General features: G+C 36.5%; 1 protein-coding gene across 9 annotated transcripts in view; it reads right to left on the bottom strand.

Annotated features, from left to right (window-relative positions):
* The window catches only part of STK32B (serine/threonine kinase 32B), a 192795-nt gene that overhangs the window by 146360 nt on the left and 21587 nt on the right, over window positions 1-24848 (bottom strand). For all 9 annotated transcript variants that reach the window (XM_040556327.1, XM_040556333.1, XM_040556332.1 and 6 more), the window contains exons 2-3: window positions 17466-17521; window positions 8426-8577 (exon numbers count right to left, since the gene is read on the bottom strand). In XM_040556327.1, coding sequence (XP_040412261.1) covers window positions 8426-8577; window positions 17466-17521 — 208 coding nt within the window. The remainder of the gene's footprint in view (window positions 1-8425; window positions 8578-17465; window positions 17522-24848) is intronic.

Here is a 24848-nt window from a genome sequence, read left to right as displayed (position 1 = left end):
GAGAATACCCACTCCCCAGCACTGCTTCAGAATCAAGAGAATGATTATCGTGACTGTGCACCACAGACCCAGCGCAGAGGCAAGGCTAACCACATATTCATGAGGGTCTGCATATGGATATGGAATAACTATCTCCCTGTGAAGTCAGATTGGGGCAATAATCCTGAATTCATAAGAGGAACTTGACCAAAACTGAACACTTAAAGGGACTATTTTTCTCAGCAGCTTGAAATTTACCAGTGTTTATAATAAAATTCCTCTTGCAGTGAAAGTTTTGCATGAGAAAATTTATTATGGGTCAGTAAATAAGGTCTTTGTCTCAGTAAGATTGATGCAGAAAACAAGCTCTTAAGAATAGTCCCAGAATGCAACAAGACATAAAAGATGTGAAATACCTATTGCAGTATTTTTAATGCAAAAAAGATCAAAACTTAAACCATGCCAAAGGCCAATTCCAACATGCTTTTAGGAGGAAAGAATTAAAATAATTCCAAAGATATATATTTCAAGGTGACAGCAATTTCTCACAGGAAGCAATTAGTCAGTAGAACAAAATTCAATATAGGTAGACTCAAGACAGCATTCCAATACTGGCAGATAGTATCTTAGGGTACTAAAATCAGCACAAAATAAAGAATTGTTGGGTCATGCAGCTAATGCTCTCATTTAGCACAAGAATTCAAAGGTTACCTATTGGCAGTGCTGAGTCCAATATACTTTTCACAGCCAGAAATAATATCCTGAATATTTACAACTGAAGACAAATCTTTCCTGTATTCTCTTCTTCCAATTAGACTACCCTTCCTGCTGCCTTGTCACCTTTCACAGCCCTTTTTCCTCCATTGTTATCTTTTAGCAGGCTCTGGAGAACAGATTTATTACTATTTTTTTCAGTCTTACATCTAAGATTTCTATATCTTTACCTATTCCAGATTTATATTTATTCAGTGGTGAACTGATCTAGCTTTTTGAGGAAAGTACTCACCCTTGGCTCCCTCTACAATGAAAGGATTTCACCCATCTAATGTCATTGCAAGACGTATTCTAAATATACCTTTCTCCATTGATTTGCAGGATCTTCTTGCCTAGAATGGAATCTTGGAGCCCATTAGATATCTAGAATGACCTAGAATTATGTGACCTGGGGTTCATGACCTCTGCTAGATTCACAAAAGAAGTAAGAAACACATGCTGTATAACATGTCCGTGACTGTTCTCCAGCACTGTGACCAAATGGCACAGAAAAGCTTGTGCCTGTATTATTAAACAGTCAGCTTCCAAAACAGGCTGATGGCATGCAAGCTGCCTATTGGGAGCAGTCTCTGGCTGCACCTGGGGTTTTCCTGGGAAGGCTCATGCCCCAGCTCTCATCTGCAGGAGTACGTTCAAAAAAAATTAGCAACATGGAGTAAGCTTAGAGGAACTGAGTATAACCAAAAGAAAGCTAAGAGCATTGGACACCTTCATTACTCTCCAGAAAGACTGATTGCTTGTCAGGATCTGTGGTTTCATGACTTTTTGGGGATCCACCACATACTTTAGAAAGATAGACATCATTATGGACTGACTTTCATTTTCAGCAGCACACTATACTTTGCAGAGGCTGTCAGGCTAGTTGCAATCCCAGCACAGAGCTATGCCCTAACAGGAACCACCACAAGCCCTCACTCCCTTCCAAAAATATTAAATCATTTTTCTGTTAGATCATGGCTTTTACTCAGCCTTTGGTATGGAGACTCGTGAAGCTCAGAAAGCTGGTCATATTAGATCTCAGAAAAGAATTTTTCCATGTCTTATAAAATATTTTCTCTCTAGATTAGATCTGCTAGGTCAGGGCAAGTTTCACATCCACAACAGTACAGCCACTAAGGAAACTCAGCTGGAACTGAACTGAACCACCTACAGTTGGTGCTCCAGGTCTCTGATAGGTAACTGGTGCACCTGGATGAGTTATTTACAGCTCCAGCCAGCAGCAGGATGTTTGACCAGGTGTGCTTGCTTCACTGAGTTTTTAGGTTCATGCACATTTCTGATTCCAGTCTGAGGAGAAGAGCTGTTTTATGGGGCAGTCCAAAATGCTGTTTCTTCCTGTCTAATCTAGAGATGACGCTTTCACAGCGAAGTGATATTTGTATGTGTCTGTACATTATCCATCCAGCTCTTGAGACAATAGATAATTTCTTCTCTCCAGCTCTTTTTTCCATCCTTCTTTTCCCTCCTTTTTTTTTTCTTCTTCTTTTTTTTTTTTTAAGACCGACTGGAGTATTATGTAAATTCAGACATCCACGAACATTTCTGCTATGACATGTGTTCTTTACTTCTTCCAGTTTTCACTGTATTTGAAACTTAGTCTTACTGTAGCTGGTAGGAGTAATGTACTCTTGTAGGTCTATCTTACAGAATACATGCATTTTCCAGAAACTGATTAGTAGAAAGAAAAATACTTCAAAATATAGAGCCACTCTGTGAATGCAGCTAACACTTCTTTATGGGTTGTTAAATATATCAAGCATATTGTTCTGGCTATACTAGGAAATGACCTGTAAGCTGACAAAAGTAAATCCTCATTTGTCTCCCTCTGCTGCCTTTGAATATGTTCTAACAATTAAAAAAATGACATAACAGCTTTAAGCTAAGCTATTAAAAATAAGATCACTTATTTTCCAGAAGTTTTGAGGAATGGTCTACAAAACATATTTTTCTGATCAAAATCATCAGAAAAAAAGCATTTTGATAGCTTTTTTTTTTTTTTTTTGGTCAAAAACTTCTGTCTTTTGTACTAAACTGTATTATTTTCAAAGTAGCCAGTGTATCTACTCATGTTTGAACATAATGACAAGTGACAACCACATTGGTAGATAAGGAGTAACTTGGATCTTGGCTCAGTCCTAATGCATGGTGTAAGAAAGATATTTAAAATATGGGTGGTTTCAGAAATGCTGCTTATCTTGCTCAAGGGACGTTCAGATATTTGGGGAAGGATAAACACAGGATAAAATGCTAGATCCTGGAGGAGCATGTTGTAGTCCCAGGTGGGACTGTGTTATGAGCTGACATTTCTACAGCTCATTCATCTATGCAAAATACACATAACATACAAAGGGTCTGATAAAAATACAGGACTGCTTTTCATTTTAAGAAGAAATTTCTATTACCAGAAATGCCTCTAACAATGATAAAACTGGCTACAAGGCTCACGTATCTTTAAGCATTTATTCAATTTCATTTCTAAAATGAAGGTTATAAATCTATCCCAAGCCCTTCCTGAAAAACAGTTATCCTCCAAGCTATTATGGACATTTACAGAAGAATGATTCTTTTCTGTGTCAGATGTTATAAAAGACAGTTCATACTTCAAATAATATGATTTATGAGTTCAGACTGTGAAGTTAAATTTAATAAAGCTCAGAGAAGATTCATGAGCCTCAAAAAGCTTTTTAATAGAGAACTTTTGGAGTCAAGATGCTACCCTTGTTTTATATTAGCTGTTCTGTATTCTGGTATATACTGGGATTACAGGTGGATATTAACAGATTACCCACTACAGAAGCTTTACATTCTTTCCTCTTCTCTTTCTTCACAGAAGGATTTAACTGATTCTATGTCTCATTACCTCTTTGTGCAGTTATAAATATATAACTACAGGGCTTTCTTGTCTTCATATTTGTTTCCTGAGTTGCGAACCTTTCTCTCTCATGATGCAATTCCTCAAAGAAAGATCAATGTGATTGGTTAGTATTCCCTTTGGTTCAAGGAACTGTTTTGAGATTTAATGCTATATTCATTTTATTCTATATCTTGAAAGGTTGGATGATTAACATTTGAAAATCAGCAATTCTGGTAAGAAAGTCCTACAAACTCAAGAAAAATTGCCAACAGTGGAATTTCCTCCAACTATGTTTTTCAGTATGAATTTGGGGATTTGACATTTTGAATGAAATAAGACATATGATTTTATAAAATTTCTTATGTATTATATATTTTATTCTTTTTAATTTTATAAGAATCTTTAAAAAAAAAAAAACAAACACCAAATCTGATGATACTGAAGTTCTTATAGAAAATATTTTGTTAAAATTGCAAGTATTTTGATAATAAATTCCTTATTTTTTCCATCATCCCTTCCAGATAAAAGATGGCAAGGGGGCAAATAAGATACATTTATATCAGAAAAATGCTGTTGGCACTACCATCACTCCTGGAAAGTAGGAGAAGTAGGAGACACAAGCCCTAGGTTCTGCTCAGCCTGGGCAGCCAGATTCCTGTTTGGTCACTTGGTTGTGTGTTTTTTTTTTTTCATAGACTACAAAACTGTTTAACTACAAGCTCACAAAGTATTTTATACAAACTTTACTACAGTTCCTAAGGCTGGTTTTGGCCTTTATCCAGTGAAAATCTAATGTAAAACACATATACACCATGATTTAAACATTTTTGAAAAGCTGTGCACCACTGCTCATCTTGGTGTGAGTCCTGCTTACAACTGAATTTCTGACTTTCTATAGGGCTGCTAGTGTTTTTTTAGTTAGGTGAACAGTGTCATTGACTGTCTACTTAAACAGGGGTTGCAACAGAGCTTTAGGTGGCACGTTAGTACTTACCTTCTCTGAACAACTACGTCTGAATATCTGTGGGAAATCAAAGTTGGATACCCTAGCTAATTAGGGAGATGCAACTTACATTTAGTAGACTGATGGGGTTTCTGTGTTTTATTCACCAAAAATCATACCTTATGCTGGATTACTGAAAACTGACATGAAAGCATATGCCCTTAGTGAGCGTGATAGAGTCTAGAAAGACAAATCAGTCCAAAATGTCACAGAAAAAGGGAATGCAACCTTTACATGAGCTGCAGCTCTGTTCATACCCATACACCATGACATAACTTTCTCTTTTTATACTCATATTCCAGTTTGTGAGACAAGATAGAGTTAGCAGCTCCTGTTACCATCCCTTTGTACATTTACAATGCAATGAACAAAATGAACAGAAAAAAAATCTGACTCAGAAAAACAAGACACAAATATAGCTGCAGTTGCTATAGAAGAAATGCAGCTTCAACTGTTTCCTTCCATTAGTATGCCAGGAATTGACTCAAGAGGAAATCCCATGGATTCCTGCTAATCATCTAATACATGTTATAGCTACAATGTAAGCGTATTGGATGCAAATTATTATTGCATCTAGACTGCAAGTGAAAATACATTAAACAGGCTGCTAATTCACAAACAATCAATGAAAATGCTGTTATTTTAAGAGATTATTGCTGGGAACGCATGAAGTATATTTAAGGAATATTCCATTTGTACTTGCAGTGTTCCATTTTTCATTCTAGTAAATAAACAAATAAAATTGTTTCAATTATTAAATAAATGCAATATGTTTAATATATTTAATAGCTTCATATGGCTTAGAACTGTTAAAACAGGTGTGACTGGTATTAATGGGTTAGTTGTGATTTTTGTGTTTTGCCCCGGTAGTTCAACAACAAAAGCCATTATTTGAAGACAAGGTGCAGAATATCTTGAAATTCAGGCAAAAGCTGAGATAGAGTGTTTGAAGGTTGGGATTGTGTGACTGTCATCTGCAAGAGGAGACACTCCAGAAATATATCAGAAGCTATTTTAAATGCATTTATGATTGTGCAAGGCTAATTATAGAATCATATTATGGTCTTGGTACAAAGAAAAAGTTATTTGGGGTAGACAAGATTAATTCTGGGGAGGCCTGGTTTCAAGAGTTTCCTTTGGTGTGATATAGGCTCTCAAGTGGTTTGGTAGCTCACTCTGGAGTCAAGGCTTGGAATCGCTGGAAATTTGAATGTTTAGTGTTTGAAGTGAACACTTCAGCTGAAAATATTATGTATTTGTTAATAACATTGTTTCTGGTTAATTTTCTACAACTCTCATTGTGCATGTCCAAGTCCTTCAATCATCAATGTCACACATATCTGGGGTTTGACCACATGGTATCCACTTTCGGTAGGAAGAATGGAGAGAGATCCCTAGGGCAGGGTATGCTACAGCTTAGCCACTCTGGTTATAATAGTAGACTAAACATGCTGGGGAGCATTTCAGACCAGCTGACAGAGAACTTCTGCCTCTGCTAAGAAGTCCCTACTGCTGTGCCAGCCACACCAGGGTGATCCCTGGGACACTGTAACTCTGGAACTATCCCAGGAGCTTCTTTGGGAAATGGCTGGCTCATACGGGACATGCACATGCCAAGGGTTGGTCCAGCTGCACCAGGCAGTCCCTGGAAGTGCTCCCAGATGCTCTTTTCCCTACTAGGTTAGATGTACCTTTGCAAGATCATGTTTTAGCCATAAGGATAATCAAAGGCTGTCTACATGGACATTTCAGGCTACAAAGCACTGTGTATGCTACAGCAACAAGGGCTTTATGATTGTACAAGTCAACTGCATGTCTTCACAAGACTACCCATTGAATGTGGCTAGTGCTTTTAGACCCAGATGTAAGTCTTCAGGCTATTACATATTATCTTCTCTCATATCATAATCTTGAAAAATAACCTTGGTGATGTGTCATATGCATTAATGCAGGTGATGAATTCCAGGCCCCATATGTGGCAGGTGTCCTGTCCCTTATTACATGATCTGACAGGGTGGGCAGGATTCTTCTGTGCCTTCCCTTCGAAGAAAAATCTTGTCATTTTCCCAAATAAGTACCCCAGACAGACTGGTCAGCTATAAGCATTGCTAGAGACATTGAATGTAGAACACTGTTCATGCACTGGTGTATTTTGAATAGTGTCCTTTTTGCCTGAAATGTTTTGCTAATTCTAGAGTTATCTTTCATTTTCTACTTTTCTCAAATAAACATATAGTATAACATTTGAGTCTTGAGATCTTGTGACAATATCTCAGAAGCATGAGAAGAATAAATTAATTACTTGAAACAGAAATCATCATCACATCCAACACATTTTAAACTATTGCCTGTTCCATGTTTAATCTTTGGCATGAAAATAGGAAGGATGAAAGTTTGTTAGCTGGTTTTAATTCAGTAATTGTAATCTAGCATATTTTTTGTTTCACAATAAATGTTTGATATTTAATTCTTCAGCATCATTATGTTTACTGAAATATCTTGTCAGTCATATCAATCTTTTTCTGTTTCTGCACAGTGTTTAGGTACACAGTGGAAATCTTTGCCCTCTTTTGTTAAAGAACAAAAGTTTTCATGGGTTCAAAAGACATTATTCAAATGCATGAAAGAAAATTCCACAGGCTCTTAAGATAAGAGATACCACTATTTTGGTGATGAGATCCCTAGAGTACATGTTGCTGGAACCTTGGAAATATACAAGGAAAATTTTGTATTACACTTACAATGTGTGCAATTTTTCTTTAACCTTCCAACAAGACATTAGGTTAGCTCAAGTATGATCATCCATGTCAAGAGTAGAGCACTTGAGACATATGTATATGATTAGGTCCCTTTCAAATGAATTTTGTGATCAAATTCTCTGCTGGTATAAGTGCGTGCAACTATACTAAAACTATGCTCACCAAAGCCAGAAAATCATTTGGCTTTTAGCTCTTGAAAAGTGCTAAGATGTCTACAAGAAATTGCTCGCCTATAAAGTGAAGTAAAGTAAGAGCAAAAAGCAATGACCTCCAGTATGACAGCTAAAACTCACAAAACTGAAGGTCTGTATGCACTCTGACCATCTACAGCCAATCAAGCTATTCACAAACTGGAAAAAAAAAACATATCATCATGATTTATGTATCCTATGTATACTTTTTTTTTTTTTTTAATGATATTGGTCATTTTTAGATAAGAGAGGAAAAGTATGCATCCCATTATAACTATCACTACATAAAAACCATCAAATATTTTAAGTTGGTGGTGTAGTTGAAGCTACTCATTACTTGACCAACATTTTCTCATACTCATATGTGAATGAAGCTTTCAGTGGCTATTATAGGGAAGATAAGAGAAATTCCAGGTGCTGAAAAGATGTTTTTCTGTTGTTCCATGTCACCCATTTTTAAAATAGTAGTTGAATTTCAAATTTTCTGTGAATTGACTCAAAACATTTTTAATTGAATAGTTGGTTTTGATATTTCACAACCTTGTAACAGTTATTTAATCCAGGTATTGTCAAAAAGAAATGATGAAGCTGGACAGAACTACACATCTCCATGTGCTGCTGTAACAACATGGAGAGAAACCACACTAGAAATGAAAAGGTGAATGTGATGTTTAAATATTCCAGTGTAAAAGGGCACTTTTGAAATATTCATGAAAAATAAAAAGCTCTTCAAAACCAAAATACCTTAAAAAAGATGTCACCAATATTTTTTTTCATATTTTTCATTTTCCAGCCTTCCACAGCCTGAACTGATTCAGCAATAAGGAGCAAACAAGAGACCCTTGAAAGAATTTCAGTTTCTTACCACAGATTGACTAGGAAGGGATGCTCCAGGCCTTGCATTATCTGTAGCTCCCGAAAAACATTTCGAACTTCATCTCTCTCAATACATTTCTGTTTATTCATGTATTTCATGGCATACATTTTCTTGGTGTCTCTCTTCTGTACAATGCACACCTAATTGACAGCAAAGAAAAAGGCAAAGTTTGACACCTACAAAAGGAAATTCAGTTGTGACTTTGGAAAAAAAAAAAAAAAGTTTTTCACAATTTTTTCAAGATTCTAAGGAGATCTGGATACCACAACCAAAGAACAACTTCTCAAAGTCCATGTTATAGCTAGGCAGGATTAGACTTCAATTAATAAATTAACAAAAGAACAGATATCCCTACAGAGTGAGAAACCCAGAAAAGTGGCATCGTAATTTCCAGAATTTATTCTAGGAGTAATATACTTGAATTGCTTGAATCACAGTCTATTTTGTTAGTCACAGAAATTATTGCCTCCTGCTTAGGAAAATGCACAATTACTGTCCTCATTCCTACAGGTTGATACCCTCATTGTGATTATTGCATCATAAACATAACCTATGTTCAGAAGGCTCAATATTTAGTCTTAGTATCAAAATTATTCTCCCTTCATTATAGTTGAAATGAATTTTTCATACAGAGGTTCATCATGTTATTTTTGAAGTCACAATTACAATGACTTAGTCTCTAACAGTAATTTTCTTTGCTTTAACATTATTTACCTTTTTTGACAAAATTTTGTAAATGCAACGTAAAAATCTTGAGAACACCCATGTAACATGCCTGGATTTTTCTTTATTTTTATTTATTTATTTTCATTTGCCATTGTGATAGCTTTCCTTGTGAATAAAGCTGGAAACTGTACCTTGCACCACATCTAAGAACCATCATTTTAAATATGATTTTTGTCAACACAGAAATATATTATAGATGAACATTTCATCCCCAAAGGTGGTATGAATCTTCTCTTCATAAAAGCCCTACATGCACACACAGGGCAAAACTACTTCTCCAACAGACTTTAACTCTGAAGGCCTTTCTCATTAACTGATCAGGGCTTTTTAAACTGACAGATCCGGTGTGTCTTGACAGCCAATAAAATATTAGCTGAAAATTTTATTTTGGTGCAGCATTTCTATTGCTGATAGAGCCATAGGCTCTAATCAGAATTTTTCACCATCAGGGCATATGTAGACTATGCGCTGAAAGCATCTGGTTTCTGTGTCATAGCTCTGTGGTGCCTAAGTTCAAGAGTATGAAGAATTTATTTGGTATGGACATTATTATTTTATATATATATATATGTACATACACACTTACACACACACACATACTATAATATATGCATATATATACATACCTAAAATTAATGCTCAGAGATCAAATTACAACACTGTGCCAACAAACAAAACAAACAAAACAAAAAAAGGGTTTTGGGTACTCAAAATTCAGAAATGATCTGGAGCAACTGAGGCAATTTTCAACAGCTGAAACCTCTTCAGCGACTTTAAAAGATGTCATCTGAATTCTAGGCCTGGTAATGAACCACCAGCGCTAGGGTGAGGGGCCTAGAGAGAGGTACTCCATCGTCACTTCTATCTTAATCTTAGAGGGAAGGTTCCAGGAATGTACAATCATCATACTTTACTTGCTCTACCTTTTTCCAGTGCCTCCAAGAGGAATTGTCTCAGTGAAACGATTATTTCTCTGCAACTCTTTTTCCAGGAAGTGTGTTCTCGGGCTCAAATCTACTCCAAACATAGGAGTTAATAGAGTACTTTTAACATATAATGATAAGATGTGCTTAAGCAGAGTTTCTAATTATCTCTCCTAAATCAGGAGGTGTTCTGCTAATTAAGTAAAATATGGAAGGCAGTATTTTGTCTTGAGCCCATCAATGCTGCACAATGGTAAGTACCAAAATTTTGTTTCATTTTCTTCCCTGGGACTGTTATGGAAAGTCTGAATGTTTGTGATGTGCTTAAGATAAGTAAGTGTTCAAAATGATATAGAAAGAAGCCAAGCTGTGGAACTATGGGGAAGTGACATTGGTCTTTTTGTGGAAGAGACAATATGTGGGTCTGAACTGAAGTGGAGGGATGGAAAGGAGTAGTTCGAGCTTCCACAGGTTCTTAAAAAGTGTAAGCAGGATTCATTGTGGCAATTCCTGATATCCTTGCTGAGATTATGTGGACGCTCCAATTTAGTGAATCACATTATAAAATATAATGTTTCTACATTATAAAATATTATGTTTATAGATTTTGGCTCAGGACCTAAGACTAGAACTTCATTCAATTATATGAATTTATGGTGTGATTTTCTTATGAAGCTTGGCTGAGACTGAGCTGTTTGTGGAAGTCTCTCGTTTCATTACATGAAAAGCCTTTCCATTAAACAATTGATGACTAAGAATGGGGCTTTACTCAACTGAGAATTGACAGGTTTCACAAATGGGTTAAACTAGGGTCATATACAGCACCTAAATAGGTAATGTAAATAGATTCAGTTTTAAAACACTGGTGTGACTGGAGAATGTATTCATTTCTCTCATCTTCCAGTAAAGACAAGGGTATTCATCACGGCAAGGGTATTCATCAAGGCAAAAGCAGGCTTTCTGTTGCTAGAATCATAGCAAACATTTTCTAGCAATGTGTATCTATACAGATCTTCTAACGTTTTCAGAGTCAATGGGATTTTCATTAATATACAAAAGTTGCTCTGCTGGAAATAAGGAAATCCAAGCTATGATCACATTGATATTATTGTGAAAAATGTTTGACATTTCTATGTCAGTGTTGAATAGTAGTGAAGATCCTCCCTGGCATTTTTACCTGCTGGCTGTCATCTCTTCTTCTGAGCAGGATGTTAATGGGCTGAAAATACTCCACTGCTGCAGGAAAGAAGGGAAAAAACCTCCAGCTTTCCTCACATGTGCAGTCTTAATGGGGAATGTTTAAATTGTTTTGTTGTTGTTGTTGTTTTGTTTTGTTTGTTTATGGTTATTATTTCCAAAGGAGTTATTTAAAATAGGGACAAACAGGTGCTTTGGCACCTCAACCAACAAATTCTGTGATGACTCATTATTGTGGAAGTCTGAGCAGAGTTTACAGAATTTACACATATCAACATAGAAGCCTGTCTTGCTCACATTACGAAAACATCCTCTTTCAATTTTTCTGTGAATATCATTTACCAGAGCCCAGACTGTGCCTTGCTCAAATTGATATCACTGCTTCATCAGTCTCTGTAGGAGATACTTCAAACCCAATATAGCTTTATAGTCAGCAGTGATAGACACATCCATCTCTGCCTAAGGTATGGGTCTAAATAGATCCAGGAAACCACCTCTAGAAGGATGTCTTCTCTTCTGAAGTCCCTCTAAAGTGACTGTAGATGACTAGCTTGAATGTAGGCAAGTCAAAACGTACGTAATACAAATCCTCATTAATTTTCTTTGGAGTCAAATGGTCCTTATATTTGAAAAGTCTCATGTGAAAATATTCCCTTTCCTAAAAGGGCGATGTGTCATAACTGTTAGCACTGAGTTTTTTTGTTTTGTTTTGTTTTGTTTTTTTAATATATATATATATATATTTGTCAGAAGATAAAAATGAATTGTTTTCAGAACTAACAAGTTAAAAGAAATTTCACCAGTGTGACTTAGAGCCACTTACCCTTAGAACCAGAGGAAGAAAACCCATAGGGTATGACTGCAGGACTAAACTACACTTTTCAGAAGAAAAATATTCTATGGTCCACTTCTAACTACCATCTCTGGTTTCCTGTGATTTCACATGTAAAAAAATAGAGCACATACAGATCCAGTCTGATCTACAGATTAATAGATCACACAAGCTGTTGTGGGCCAGAATTTGCTACTGGTTTGCTGCCACAGGCTGCACACTGCTACATAGGAGCAGCCATAGGCAGATTCAGGGAAGCTCTTCCCTTCTCTTTCCCGTTAACCTCAAAAGATTTCTAGCTGTCTTGTGCTCGGTCCAGAGAGAACAGGTGCACTTAGTCTCAATAAAGCCATTTTTTGTCTGAGTTTGGTATATCAGTACTTCGACTTCTCTAACTACCATATAATATGGTTTCATGACAGGTCGTGAATCATGAGAGATGCAAAACTGCAGCCAGAGAAAAATCCTCTGTGCAGCATTGCTGGTAGGTGGAGGGCTAGCAGCTGTAGAACCCACCTCAGCCTTTCTCCTGTACTATGCTTAAGACTCCTGTGCATAAGACTCCTGTCTTATGCTTCGTGGATGTCAGGTCAGTAGACCAAGTGAGGTACCTACAGCTGCCATGAGTAATTACAGTCCAGGAGAGGACTGTGGCACTGCATAGGCAGAAGAGACTCACCTAGACATAGGGGACTACAAGACAGAAATCATCTGTATGTTTCACACTGAGTTTGTGAATTGGTAAATCTGCTATGAAGCATGGGCTTGAAATATTGCCACCTTATTTTTTCTTACCCAGATACTCTAAAAAATTAATGATCATAGTCTCAGCCTACAAACAGTCTTGGAAAGATATACACACAGAAGCTGGAGAATGGATGTCATAAGTTTGGATTTACACTGTTAGGGAATTCCCTTGAAATAGGGAGATTCATTCCCACATTCCCCTGAGCAAAGCATGACAGCTGGAGAAGGGACCAAGCATCTGCTTAGTATCGTTTCATATTAACTCAAGCTAAAGAAAAAGGTGGCTACACTGCCAAACAATATTAATATTCTGCAGTAGTGCATTATATTGCTTTAAGGATAGCAGCAGATTTATTTTTTTTTTCTGAAATACTTTGCATATTATTTAGTAAAGTACCCTTGATCAGTGCAGACGTGATTCTGGGCTCCCATCTGTTTTACACCAGTGCAATTTCAATTACTTCAGTGAAGGAAGTCACTGTTTTATACCACCAAATTAATCAAAACTAAGTCCTGTGTCTCAACATCGTAGACAGATAGGAGAAAGAGTCTGTACGTTCACGTTATAATTTGAATTTAATTTAAGCAGGTCAGATTGTTCAATATACCTACTCACATGAACAGAGAACTTAAAGAAAATTGGTACTATAACATCCCTTAAAACTTGTTGTTGCACCTGAATACAAATTATTTCGCCTGGAATTATAAGCCTGCAAAACCAGTTATATGGTTACTATCATTGTAAAGAACAATGTTAATTCTTGTATTTCATTCCTAGTCAGTATCGTAGTTACTGAGGGGATAAATATCCAATTTTGGGGGGATATTTTAGTTGATAGGAATGATGGCTCTACATATAAAAAAACAGAAAAATTAGCCATATTAAATGTAAGAGAATGGTTCTAAGTTAAGACATGGCATAGAGAAATATCTACTTAGACCAGTGTTTGGAATTTCTGTTTTGAGGATTTTAAATTGTTGGCTTCTGAATTTACTTAGAAGAAAAATATTTAATATGTGAATAAAAAGCTCTTTGGAGGAAATAATTTCTGACCTTGACTATCTCAAATGTGTTTAGAAATACTAACAGCTGAAATGTGTAAAGCATAATCAGCCTACAGGTCTTAAAAAAAAAAAAAAAAAAAGAGAGAGAGAATTTATTTCCAACTACATTCAATGGACACCAAGGTTTAAGAAAAGAGCTACCTTCATCAACCTAGCAAAGCAAGTTCACTGAAGCCAGCAAAGACACTTTTAGAGGAATGCCACATACCTATCACAGGAGGGAAGGTGCTGAGGACCACCTTGAGCTCTGTGCACAAATGAAAGCTGAAATGCATGGAATCTCTGCTATATCAGATACCTACTGCAGCAATATCCTGTTGAGGCCTAAGGTTGCTGTAGCAACCACAGTAATTTAAGAAATATTTAAGAACTGCCCACTGTAAGACAAGACAAGGTTCAAGACCATCTAAGGAACCTGAAGGAGTGCAAGTCCATGAGATCAGATTAGATGCATCCATAGGTCCAAAGGGAACTCGTGGCAGTCTGGTGAATTTCCCACTGACTGGAAGAGGGGAAATATAACCCCCATTTTTAAAAAGGAGAAAAAGGAAGACCCAGGAAACGACAGACCAGTCAGTCTCACATCTGTGCCTGGCAAGATCATGAAGCAGATCCTCATGGAAACTATGCTAAGGCACATGGAAAATAAGGAAGTGATTGATGACAGCCAGCATGGCTTCACCTAAGGGCAGATTGTGCCTGAAAATCTTGTGGTCTTCTATGATGGGGTTACAGCACTGGTGGATAGGTGAAGAGCAACTGACATCATTTGCCTGGACTTGTGCAAAGCATTTGACACCGTCCTACACAACATCCTTCTCTCTAAATTAGAGACATGGATTTAAGGGATGGACCACTCAGTTGGAGACATGGATTTGAGGGATGGACCACTCGGTTGCACTCAAAGAATTGTGGTCAGTGGGTCAATGTCCAATTGGAGATCAGTGAGTGACATTCCTCAGGGGTCAGTACAGAAACCAGCAGCGTCTTTGTCACTGACATGTCACACCTGAGGTACTGCATTCAACTGTGGGGCACCCAACATAAGAAGGACATGCACCTGTTGGAAAAAGTCAAAAGGAGGGCCACAAGGATGATCAGAGGGCTGGAGAACCTCTCCTATGAAGAATGATGGAGAGTTGTGGTTATTCAGCCTGGAGAAGAGAAGGCTTCAGGAAGACCTTATAGTCACCTTTCGGTATCTAAAGGAGGCCTACAAGAAAGCTGAAGAGGGACTTTTTACAAGGGTATGTAGTGATGGGACAAGAGATAATGGCTTTAAACCAAAAGAGGGTAGATTTAGATTAGATCTTCAGAAGAAATTCTTCACTCAGAGAGCAGTGAAGCACTGTAACAGGTTGCCCAGAAAAGCTGTGGAAGCCCCATTTCTGGAAGTGTTCAAGGCCAGGTTAGATGGGGCTTTGAGCTGCCTGGTCTAGTGGGAAGTGTCCCTGCCCATGGCAGGGGGGTTGGAAATGGGTGACCATTAATGTCCTTTCTGACATTCTGTCCTTTCCAAACCATTCTGTGATTCTGTGAAATATTGAGAGAGAAAAAGTGATTGTACCAACAGTAATAAAATAAAAAAGTAGAACATACCTTAAAAAATTCTAGTGCTGTCAGAAAACAAAAAGGCCACAGAGTAATCATAAAGGAATAAAGCAGTTTAAGGAAAGTGTAATACCAAACATGGCTTTTTACATGTTGTAGGATGCTAGAGCACAATATACCCCAAACAGTAAACAGCGAGTCAATAGAGATTAAAGACTTTGCATCATTTGTTGACATTTTCTGCTGCCAGGTGCTTCCAGAAAGACTGTAATAGGAAAAGTTGCCAGCAAAGGGGCTTCTAAATGAATGTTAAAGGCAAGACTGACTCACTGAGAAAGACACTTGAAATGGTGACTGATTTGCTATTGCACTTTTGGCTGTGGTATAATAGGTCATTTTGAAATGTGTTCCTTTCTTTCCCTGTCTGTAGAAGGAAAAATCAGCTGATTGGTTAGATACTTGCATTCATTTGGGAAAAATAAGACTGTTACGCCAAGGACTGTTGCATAGACAACTACAAAATAAGGATTCAAGTTTAAAGGGGACCTTAGGCATGAGTAACATGTTCTCTCAGGGTAGTGAAACTATTCTCACACACACATATCATCTAAATGGGTTCACAAGGACATTGCAGCCATATGAACCTGTTAGAAAATTAGAAGTTTCTATAAATGTCTTAGAAACATTCATAAATGTTTCCTAAATGCTATGGAGAAGAATGGGTCACCATCAAACAACAAACTTATAAAAAGTGTGTAGGCTTATGTTATTTTTTCTGCATGACGTGGAAAGATGAGGGCCCGTTTGAGAAGGCACAGACAATAGAGGTGTGAATGGGAAGGCTTCGAGGAAAGATGGGTGCGGTAATCTTTGTGATGACCAGCATGATTTAGATATACCTTTAATAGTTTATTCTGGACCTAACTTCAGTCCAGCAATGGACCTCTGTTTGGTTTGACATGATATTCCATCAGTGTATTGTGATAATAAACAGTCACAAATCTCCAGCTGCCCTTACTTTTAAGGGATTCTTAACCTGTATTTTGTGCTAGCAGTATATTCTCCCGTTTACTTCAGAGAGGGCTTCTCTTGGAATATACTGAACCAGATAAGGACCATACTATGAAGGACCATGAGGTTCTTCACAAAGTATTTCAGCCTACTGCAAACTGGAAGTAATTTTTATGCATGGAAGACCAAAAGCCAACAAAATCCTATGTAAGAGTTTAATGTGTAAATACAGTATCTCACTAGCACTCATCTGGCATATATTGGAGAATCATTTAAAATAAGATCTAGAGAGATATTGCTTGATCAGTAACTGAAGTTATATTTCACATCCAAATGTATTCCTGCAAGTAATGGTTTCTAATGTTTTTATAATATGATTTTCTCTGGCTGCATGGCCTTGTATTTACCCATATTAAAATTTAAAACCTTGTTATAGTCTTTATTATAGCAAAGAAAGGTCATCTACTCATGTGTAAACAAACCATTAATCTTCTCTGTTTCAGCAAAAGCCCATTGAATTAAACAAACATTTACTCAATGATCATAATTACAGTGTATGTCAGTTTATACAGTCTGAAGCGCGTTGAATCTATGCAAAGTGCCTTTAAAATATTTCAATTATTTTAGAGACATGAATGAGTCCAAAGATTTCAGAACAAGAGCTCTCTGGTGGACTGTCTAAAAAAGTAGTATGCTCTTACTTTTTTGTATATTCTTGTCTTGGGGACTGATTTCTAAACTTTCCTAATCCCCATTGAAAAGGCTTAATTATTATAATCATTTTTTAATCACTTAGCTGAGTGAATACATTGTAACAGAAATGGTTTAATGAATAATGAGAGTCAGTATGGTTGTGATGAGATGTTCTTTAGAAGCAAAAGACTACAAACGTACATTCCTTTAACCTGATCAAGGATGGAAAAACAAATGAATTCTCTATTAGATTTTTAACTGCTAAAAATAAATTCATTCTTACCTTTCCAAAACTCCCCTTCCCAATAGCCCGCAATATTTGAAAATGGTCAAAGTTAACTGCAAAACAAAGGAGAGAAGAGAAGAGAAGGAGTACAGTTTGTAGAGTGGTAAGTCAGAATCAGAAAACAGATAACAAAAGAAATGACAATGATTCCAATTAATGTCATTTTACCATGTGATATTTACCTTCTACCCTTAAAACACTAAATATATTTAATAGCTAACAAAAAGTTTCCATTAAAACAAGTTCCATTAATTTTATTCATCAATCCATGTTGGCCCAATACATCCAATGCCCAGTATCACCAAAAAAAACATATCCCTGCCTTAACCTAGAAACAAGACAATTAACCTGCCTTAACCAAGTAACAAGACAAGGTTACAATTACACATCTACAAGAGAAAACTGCTCAGTGTTTTTTAGAACAATTAAGACCTTTTAAGTGGGTATTGAATAATTCAAGTAATAAATACTACCTGCTAACAGAATATGCAGTGATATAAGGATAGTATTTTTCAAGTAATCACCGTGCAGTGATTACCATATTCTTTTATAGTGATGAAAGCTTGCCACATGGTGAACTAGTAGGATCAACCCTTCTAGACTTTGCCACCTTAATACAGTACATAATTCTAATATTTTAAGACTATTTTGTAGATGTAGAATAAATTTGTTTGGGAAATTTTCATTTTAGCTTGTCAGTAGAACGGATTTACTCCCATTTCATGAAAATCTGACAGAGTCTGTCCTAAACATTAAAGTGGTTTACTGTGAAAGTGAGTGAGAGATTTCATTTTTCAGAAATGTCATTATTGTTGGTGTTGTATGAGACTGAACACAGCATGACCTTCAAATCTCTGGTTCATTGGTAGGTCTGGTGGTTAAAAAAATCCAACAACATCCTGAACAGAATTGATTTAGAGTCATTGAAACACAAACATGACAATGTGTGATACAGATTTTACAGTCATTTGTCAAAAAAGAATCTCACTTAAAGCTAAATTCAGTGAACTGAAGTTGACAAAGTTCACTGCAACTTAACAGGATTTTTTTTTCTTCTATGTTCCTGGCTTTGGTCATGTACCTTCAACTATATGCCTATTATTGCCATAAGAGTAATCAGCAAAATTATGCAAACAGACTGTCACTGTAAAAATGTGATAACATGAACAAATACAATAAAATATGACTTACATCATGATGAAGAAGGAAATCATATAAATCTAATAATAGGTTAAATATTTATATAAAAAAATTATATCAGCTCAAGCTACGTTATGAGTAGAGTGCTGTAAGGTCGATGTATATCAAGCCACTGAAAGAGGCAAAAATCTTATTTTCCCTTTTGCAGTGGTATCTCATTTACACTATTAATATCACATAATATATTTAAACATTTGTTTATTTATGCTTGCTTACACTGTCTTCAAGGAAACATGGTTACCCCTTTCATTAGTGCAGCTATAGCAACCATCTTCCTGGTAATTGCTGGAGACTAAATCAAATCCAGAGCTAACAGATCTGAAAGCAGCTGACTCTCATCTTGAGCAAAGATGTTAATTGTGAATACAGTAGTTTTGGGATTTGGTTACTAAAATTAAAAAATGCATAACTTTGCAAAGGATTAATAAGCTGTTATCGCTGGAAAACAAATTTTGTGATGAATCATGTAAGAGTTAGGGTTATCCAAATGTTTGAAAGAAGCAAGATTTTCTGTCAATGACTTGCATGTTTGTTCCCTGCCCACAGATTTTAGCAGTGGGATGCTGTCTTGGAGCTCTTGTTGGTCATTACTGGTGTGATAGGCAAGATGGTCAGTTTAGAATAATGCCTTCCACACAGTCATGTCAACTTAAATCTTGTTCCCACAAGTCATCCTTCCCAAGTAATGACTGCAATCTTTAAGATGATCATTAAGTTCTCATAGGAATTGAACACAGCATTGAAAAGGTGCAAAACAATATGTTCATCTCATTCATTTATTCAGTGTGGAAAATTCTGCGGCTTTTCCCTCCATCACCTCCAGCTGGTGTTCTTCAGGTCACTCCCCTGCTTTCAAGCCTTCTGATGTTTCCTGTTCATCTTACCAAGTTTTAACAAAAATTTTAATTAAAGAAAGCTTATTTTGACTTTGTCCTTTACCTTGCAGGCATCCAACTGAGGCCAGCTCCCAAGTACAACTGGAAAACTGGTGATGCAGTCTATAATTATCTGGTTTTAATTCAAGTCACATTTCAGTAGAACTTGACTATATTATTGAGCTGAAGCCTGGCTGGTTTTGAAATATATCAGTTTGATAAACTATTTCATTTTTTCATTTTCATTTTGATTTTTTTTTTTATGAAACTGCAATAAAGCATTTATTATTAGCTATGAGAAGGACATTTTTTGTTGTCCATATAATTTTTATTCTGTTTATCTGTATTTCTCTAGTGGTCCTTATTGCTCTGAACAAGTAAAGCAACTTCTTTTGTTATTGGATTTAATTATAAATTGGACTTCCATAAGAAAGAAATTATTAAATAATGCATTTGGCCATGAGTTATATGGCCATGGATTATTAGTAAGTCAAATAAGTGGTTAAAAAACATAACTATAATAATTGATCAAATTTTCTCAATTTTTATATTTAACATGACTAGAAAGTGGGATGTAACAATTTCAAACCTTCATTAAGAAAAAAGAGTACTTTCTTTCTGTAGTTCACTGTATCATAAGCCTTATCTTAAATCAAGGGACAGTGATTGCAATGTTTTGCGTGACAGAAAAGAAAAATCATCTTAAATGACTGTTGAAGTATTTGAAAACATGAGTCTGCATTTGAAATGAGCTGAAGTTGTAGCCACTGCAGTTTTCTGAAAAGGGTTAATTCCCTAAGCTGAGACAACTTGATCTCTTTTAACCATCCAAATATACTCTCAGTGTATACTCAGATACTGGTGAAGTTCATCCCTTGGGATGGTAGGAAAGGATAATAAAAGGGATAATTTTGCAGTTAAGACCAATGCCAAGTTCAGCTGAGGCAAAATTAAGATGTTTTAAGAAACAGTTCCATCAATGGCACATCAGCCATGTAGAAGTAATGTTAGCACCACAATCCTAATAAAGAGTGAACAGTCAAGTTAAGTTTACTGACACCTTGTTGCTAGACTAATCATTCTCTTCAGGCTTTTTTAATCTCCAACTGTCCGATTTTATGGCTTATTTTGTTCATCACACTTTTATTTATTTTTTTTTTCTGTTCTGTATGTATTTTTCTCCCTTCCAGTGAAAATTCAACACCACTGGGTCACCACTTATTCTGAGAAGAATTACAGCTCTCTATGACCTCTAGCATTTCCAATGTTCAAAATATCATCAAGATCAGACACTGCCTTTTCCTCTGTGTAAAGAAGATATCACAAGTATTGTATTCTTGTCCTCTAAAACATGACATGTCTAACTCTCTTGTGGAGCCTGGTGTTGTAGCTAATGACATTTTCCTAGCACAAAGCCCAGCTGAGATAATGGTGTGGTTGCAGAAGGACAATTTCTTCAGTAACACTAATATAACTATTACCTTTTTAGAAATAGTTTGTCATATTTGTCCTGGCTATACGTACAGACTCCTGGCTATATGTACAGACTGGGCGACAAGACGATGGAGAGCAGCCCTGCAGAGAGGGATCTGGGGGTTGTGGTTGACAGCAAGTTGAATATGAGCCAGCAGTGTGCCCTGGCAGCCAGGAGGGCCAACCGTATCCTGGGATGCATCAAGCACAGCATTGCTAGTCGGTCAAGGGAAGTGATTGTCCCACTCTACTCTGCGCTGGTGCGGCCTCACCTTGAGTACTGTGTGCTGTTTTGGGCACCACAGTACAAAAAGGACGTTAAACTGTTGGAGAGTGTCCAGAGGAGGGCAACGAAGATGGTGAAGGGCCTAGAGGGGAAGACATATGAGGAGCGGCTGAGGTCACTTGGACTGTTCAGCCTGGAGAAGAGGAGGCTGAGAGGGGACCTCATTGCAGTCTACAACTTCCTCGCAAGGGGGAGTGGAGAGGCAGGTGACCTATTCTCCGTTATCACCAGTGACAGGACCCGTGGGAACGATGTTAAGCTGAAGCACGGGAAGTTTAGGCTGGACATCAGGAAGAGGCTCTTCACCGAAAGGGTGGTTGCACACTGGAACAGGCTCCCCAGTGAAGTAGTCACTGCACCAAGCCTGTCTGAATTTAAGAAGAGATTGGACTGTGCACTTAATCACATGGTCTAAACTTTTGGGTAAACCTGTGCGGTGCCAAAAGTTGGACTTGATGATCCTTATGGGTCCCTTCCAACTCGGGATATTCTATGATTCTATGATTCTATGATATTTTACTCAAGAAGGAAAAAAAAAATATGTTGCAACTTTCTGATAATTTCTTTAATTTTACTATTATGCCATACTTAGGTGATCTGAGATACCACCTTTGAACTTCAGTTTTAGAGAACAGACATTTTTCAGAAACCAAAATTAGTTTATATTGTCTTCAGCTATTTTTTCATAAAGACAAATCCACAGAATGAAATTATGAGTGATCCCACAACAATATGAGGGGATTTCCTTTCAGTTTCTTTGATTTTCAACATTTTGGAAAAATCAAGAAGAACCGTGTTTTCCACTCATCATCTTCCACCAAAAAAAGTCACCATTAATTAAAAGCTGAGAAAGACTATGGAATAAAACAAAGATATTAGGCTAACTAAGGGAGAAAATAGATCAGTGTTTATGGTGTCTGTTGCATGATACAGTATCAGAGTGACTGACACCTGTTAATTTCAGTAATGAGATATGCATATAAAATAAAGAATTTTGTTTCTTTAAGTTTAGTTAAACTCAAATCTTAAATGAATTCCATTGCACAGCTCCAAGTCTTTGTTAATTATTATAACTACAAGTATACCTTGCTTTGATCATTTTCATGGTTTTGAAATAACCTTGTGTTTCTTTTTCCAGTAGTTTAATATAGAACTAATAAAATCTTGGATGATGGTGATGGAACTTACAATATGAATGAAAGTTTGCACCCTGCCTGCCATGAAAAAGTGAAAAAAAGGTGGTCCTAGCTAGTACAGATACTTGATCAAATACATTATTTCACTCAAAAATATCAGGCATATTTAGAAGGATAACACAGTGGTTTGTGACCAGCTTGGTTACAAGAGTCTCTCTTCTGGCACAGCCTTTTCATGTGACCTTGGATAAGTGCTTCAATACCTTCTGCCCCTGTCTGTAGAAAAGGGAATCATTACATTTCTAAGCAGCTCTAAAATTAGGTATAGGAAGTAGTTTAGTGCTCGGACACACAAGTATTCAGGAGAGTAGTGACAGTCAATTCAAGTAATAGTGTTTTCCCTATAAAGATTGAAAGCAATTTTCAAAGTGATGAAAAGTATATCCTGCTGTGGAAGTGGAGGTACAGAAATAAGTAGATGGTTGACTCTAATCTCACACGTCAAGTTTCTGCAGAGCTGAGAACAGAACCTAGGTCCCTCTTCAGACCACACCATTTTCTCTGGCACATCTTTCCAACTGCATGAGTTTTGATGGAGCAGCCATTTAATATAAAACTTTGTGGTGAAAGATAAAATAAATTTTTCTTGCTCAACTCTTGCTCAAGGATAACGTAAACTATGGGGAAAATTTGCACCTCAGAAACTATTATTTTTTTTTACAGCTATCCTGCGAAAACACTGAATAGCTTTAATAGAAAGGACTATTATTCTTTTTCTTTCTTTGTTTTTTTTTTTTTTTCTTTTGTACAAATTACTCACCATTATATGAATAATGATGTGTTAAAATAATTATTTTATATGAATTTACTTCTGCTATGTTATTCACAAACAGTACAGTGATTTGAATGAAGCCAAAACAAGCAAACTGTTACCTCATTACAAATCTTTATATTTCATTTATGATATCACACAAGAACCCAACATTTCTACCCTTTGAATTGTAGTTTTACTACTCTAAAATATTCTCATGCTACCTAGCATTTGTTTGAGTGTAAATTAAGTCTAGCTCAAGAGGAAATATGTATATGAGGTGGATGCTACAAAGAGCTGTTGCTCTTACTGCAGCTGAGGGATATTGATAGTATACTTACGTGATTAGTCCAAAGACAATTAATAACCATTATCTGAAATAATTTTGTATCTACAAGAGCAACTATCCAATTGAAAGTGGTCAAAGGAAAAACACTGACTTACTTTGCATCACATAAAAGAAATTAGGAACTTTATTAAAAAATAATAATAATTAATTAAGATAAATAAATAAATAACTTGACAAGCTTCCAGAGCTAAATCCAACTTTTCTTCTCTAGCTGATTCCCACTGACTTTCCACTGGTCTCTGTGGCAGTAGTCAAAACCAGAACATGACTTCTAAAGCATTAGGAAGTGTACAATAAAGCCATATTTGTAACACAAAGCATTTCAAGACATCTAGCTTCATTTTCACAGGAAACAGAATCAGGAAATGTGATATGGCCATCAGCCAAGGAAACAGACTTTTGTTTAAGTCTGAGCACTCTCTTAGATGTTGCAACTCTATTTCAGGGTGTTTTAATGATTCCTCCTTCTGGGTGAATCAGAAAAACGTAATAATACCTAAATCACTTTTTTCTTCTAGATTTGGCCTGTAAGTCCTGCTTTAGACCTGCTGTACTCACTGAACAGCACTGCTATTAGGGTTTCAGACTAGTTCTGCAGTCTTTATGTGTGTCTACTTTTCAGATTCTCCAGCCTTTCTCAGAGAGAGCCACTATGCTGTGCTGGCAGAACCTCAGTATGTCTCAGCAGCCTTCAAAGCTTGTTAAAATTACTATAGTACTTCTATACAGAAACACACAAGATGAATAACTAAGTAGATACAGTCATATATATTCAGTACTCATGATTTAGTACTCAAGCTGGAGTCACCAGCTTGAATGGATATAGACAGGAGAAACATGACGAGTGCTTAAAAATTAGATTAAGAGGCATAAAATGGTTAAGGTAGTCATAAAGAGTCACATTCCATCATGCTCTATTGATGGGAAATGCACTAGTGAAGAAAGATTCTGTTTAAGTATGAAATGAATTTTTGTTGATGGAACAGAAAAGCCAGCCATACCTTTGAGGCTAGCAAAGAATACGAAATCTGTGTAGCTTCATTAGGTTTATGGGTGGAATGAGCCATCCCTATATACTAATTGATTGGGGAACATGCTAATTAGAAAGTTACATAACTGAAGGACACGAAAAAAAATAGTTTCAGAGCTGATTTTATCTCATTAATGATGGAGCATGGCATTTTTTATCATTGTATTTAGGGGCCTTGCATTTAAATTGCATTACGATGGCTCAATTCTTCAAGCTTAAT

The sequence above is a fragment of the Cygnus olor genome, chromosome 4, assembly GCF_009769625.2.
Source record: "Cygnus olor isolate bCygOlo1 chromosome 4, bCygOlo1.pri.v2, whole genome shotgun sequence".
Lineage (NCBI taxonomy): Eukaryota > Metazoa > Chordata > Aves > Anseriformes > Anatidae > Cygnus > Cygnus olor.
This window is presented reverse-complemented; position numbering and strand designations above follow the sequence as displayed.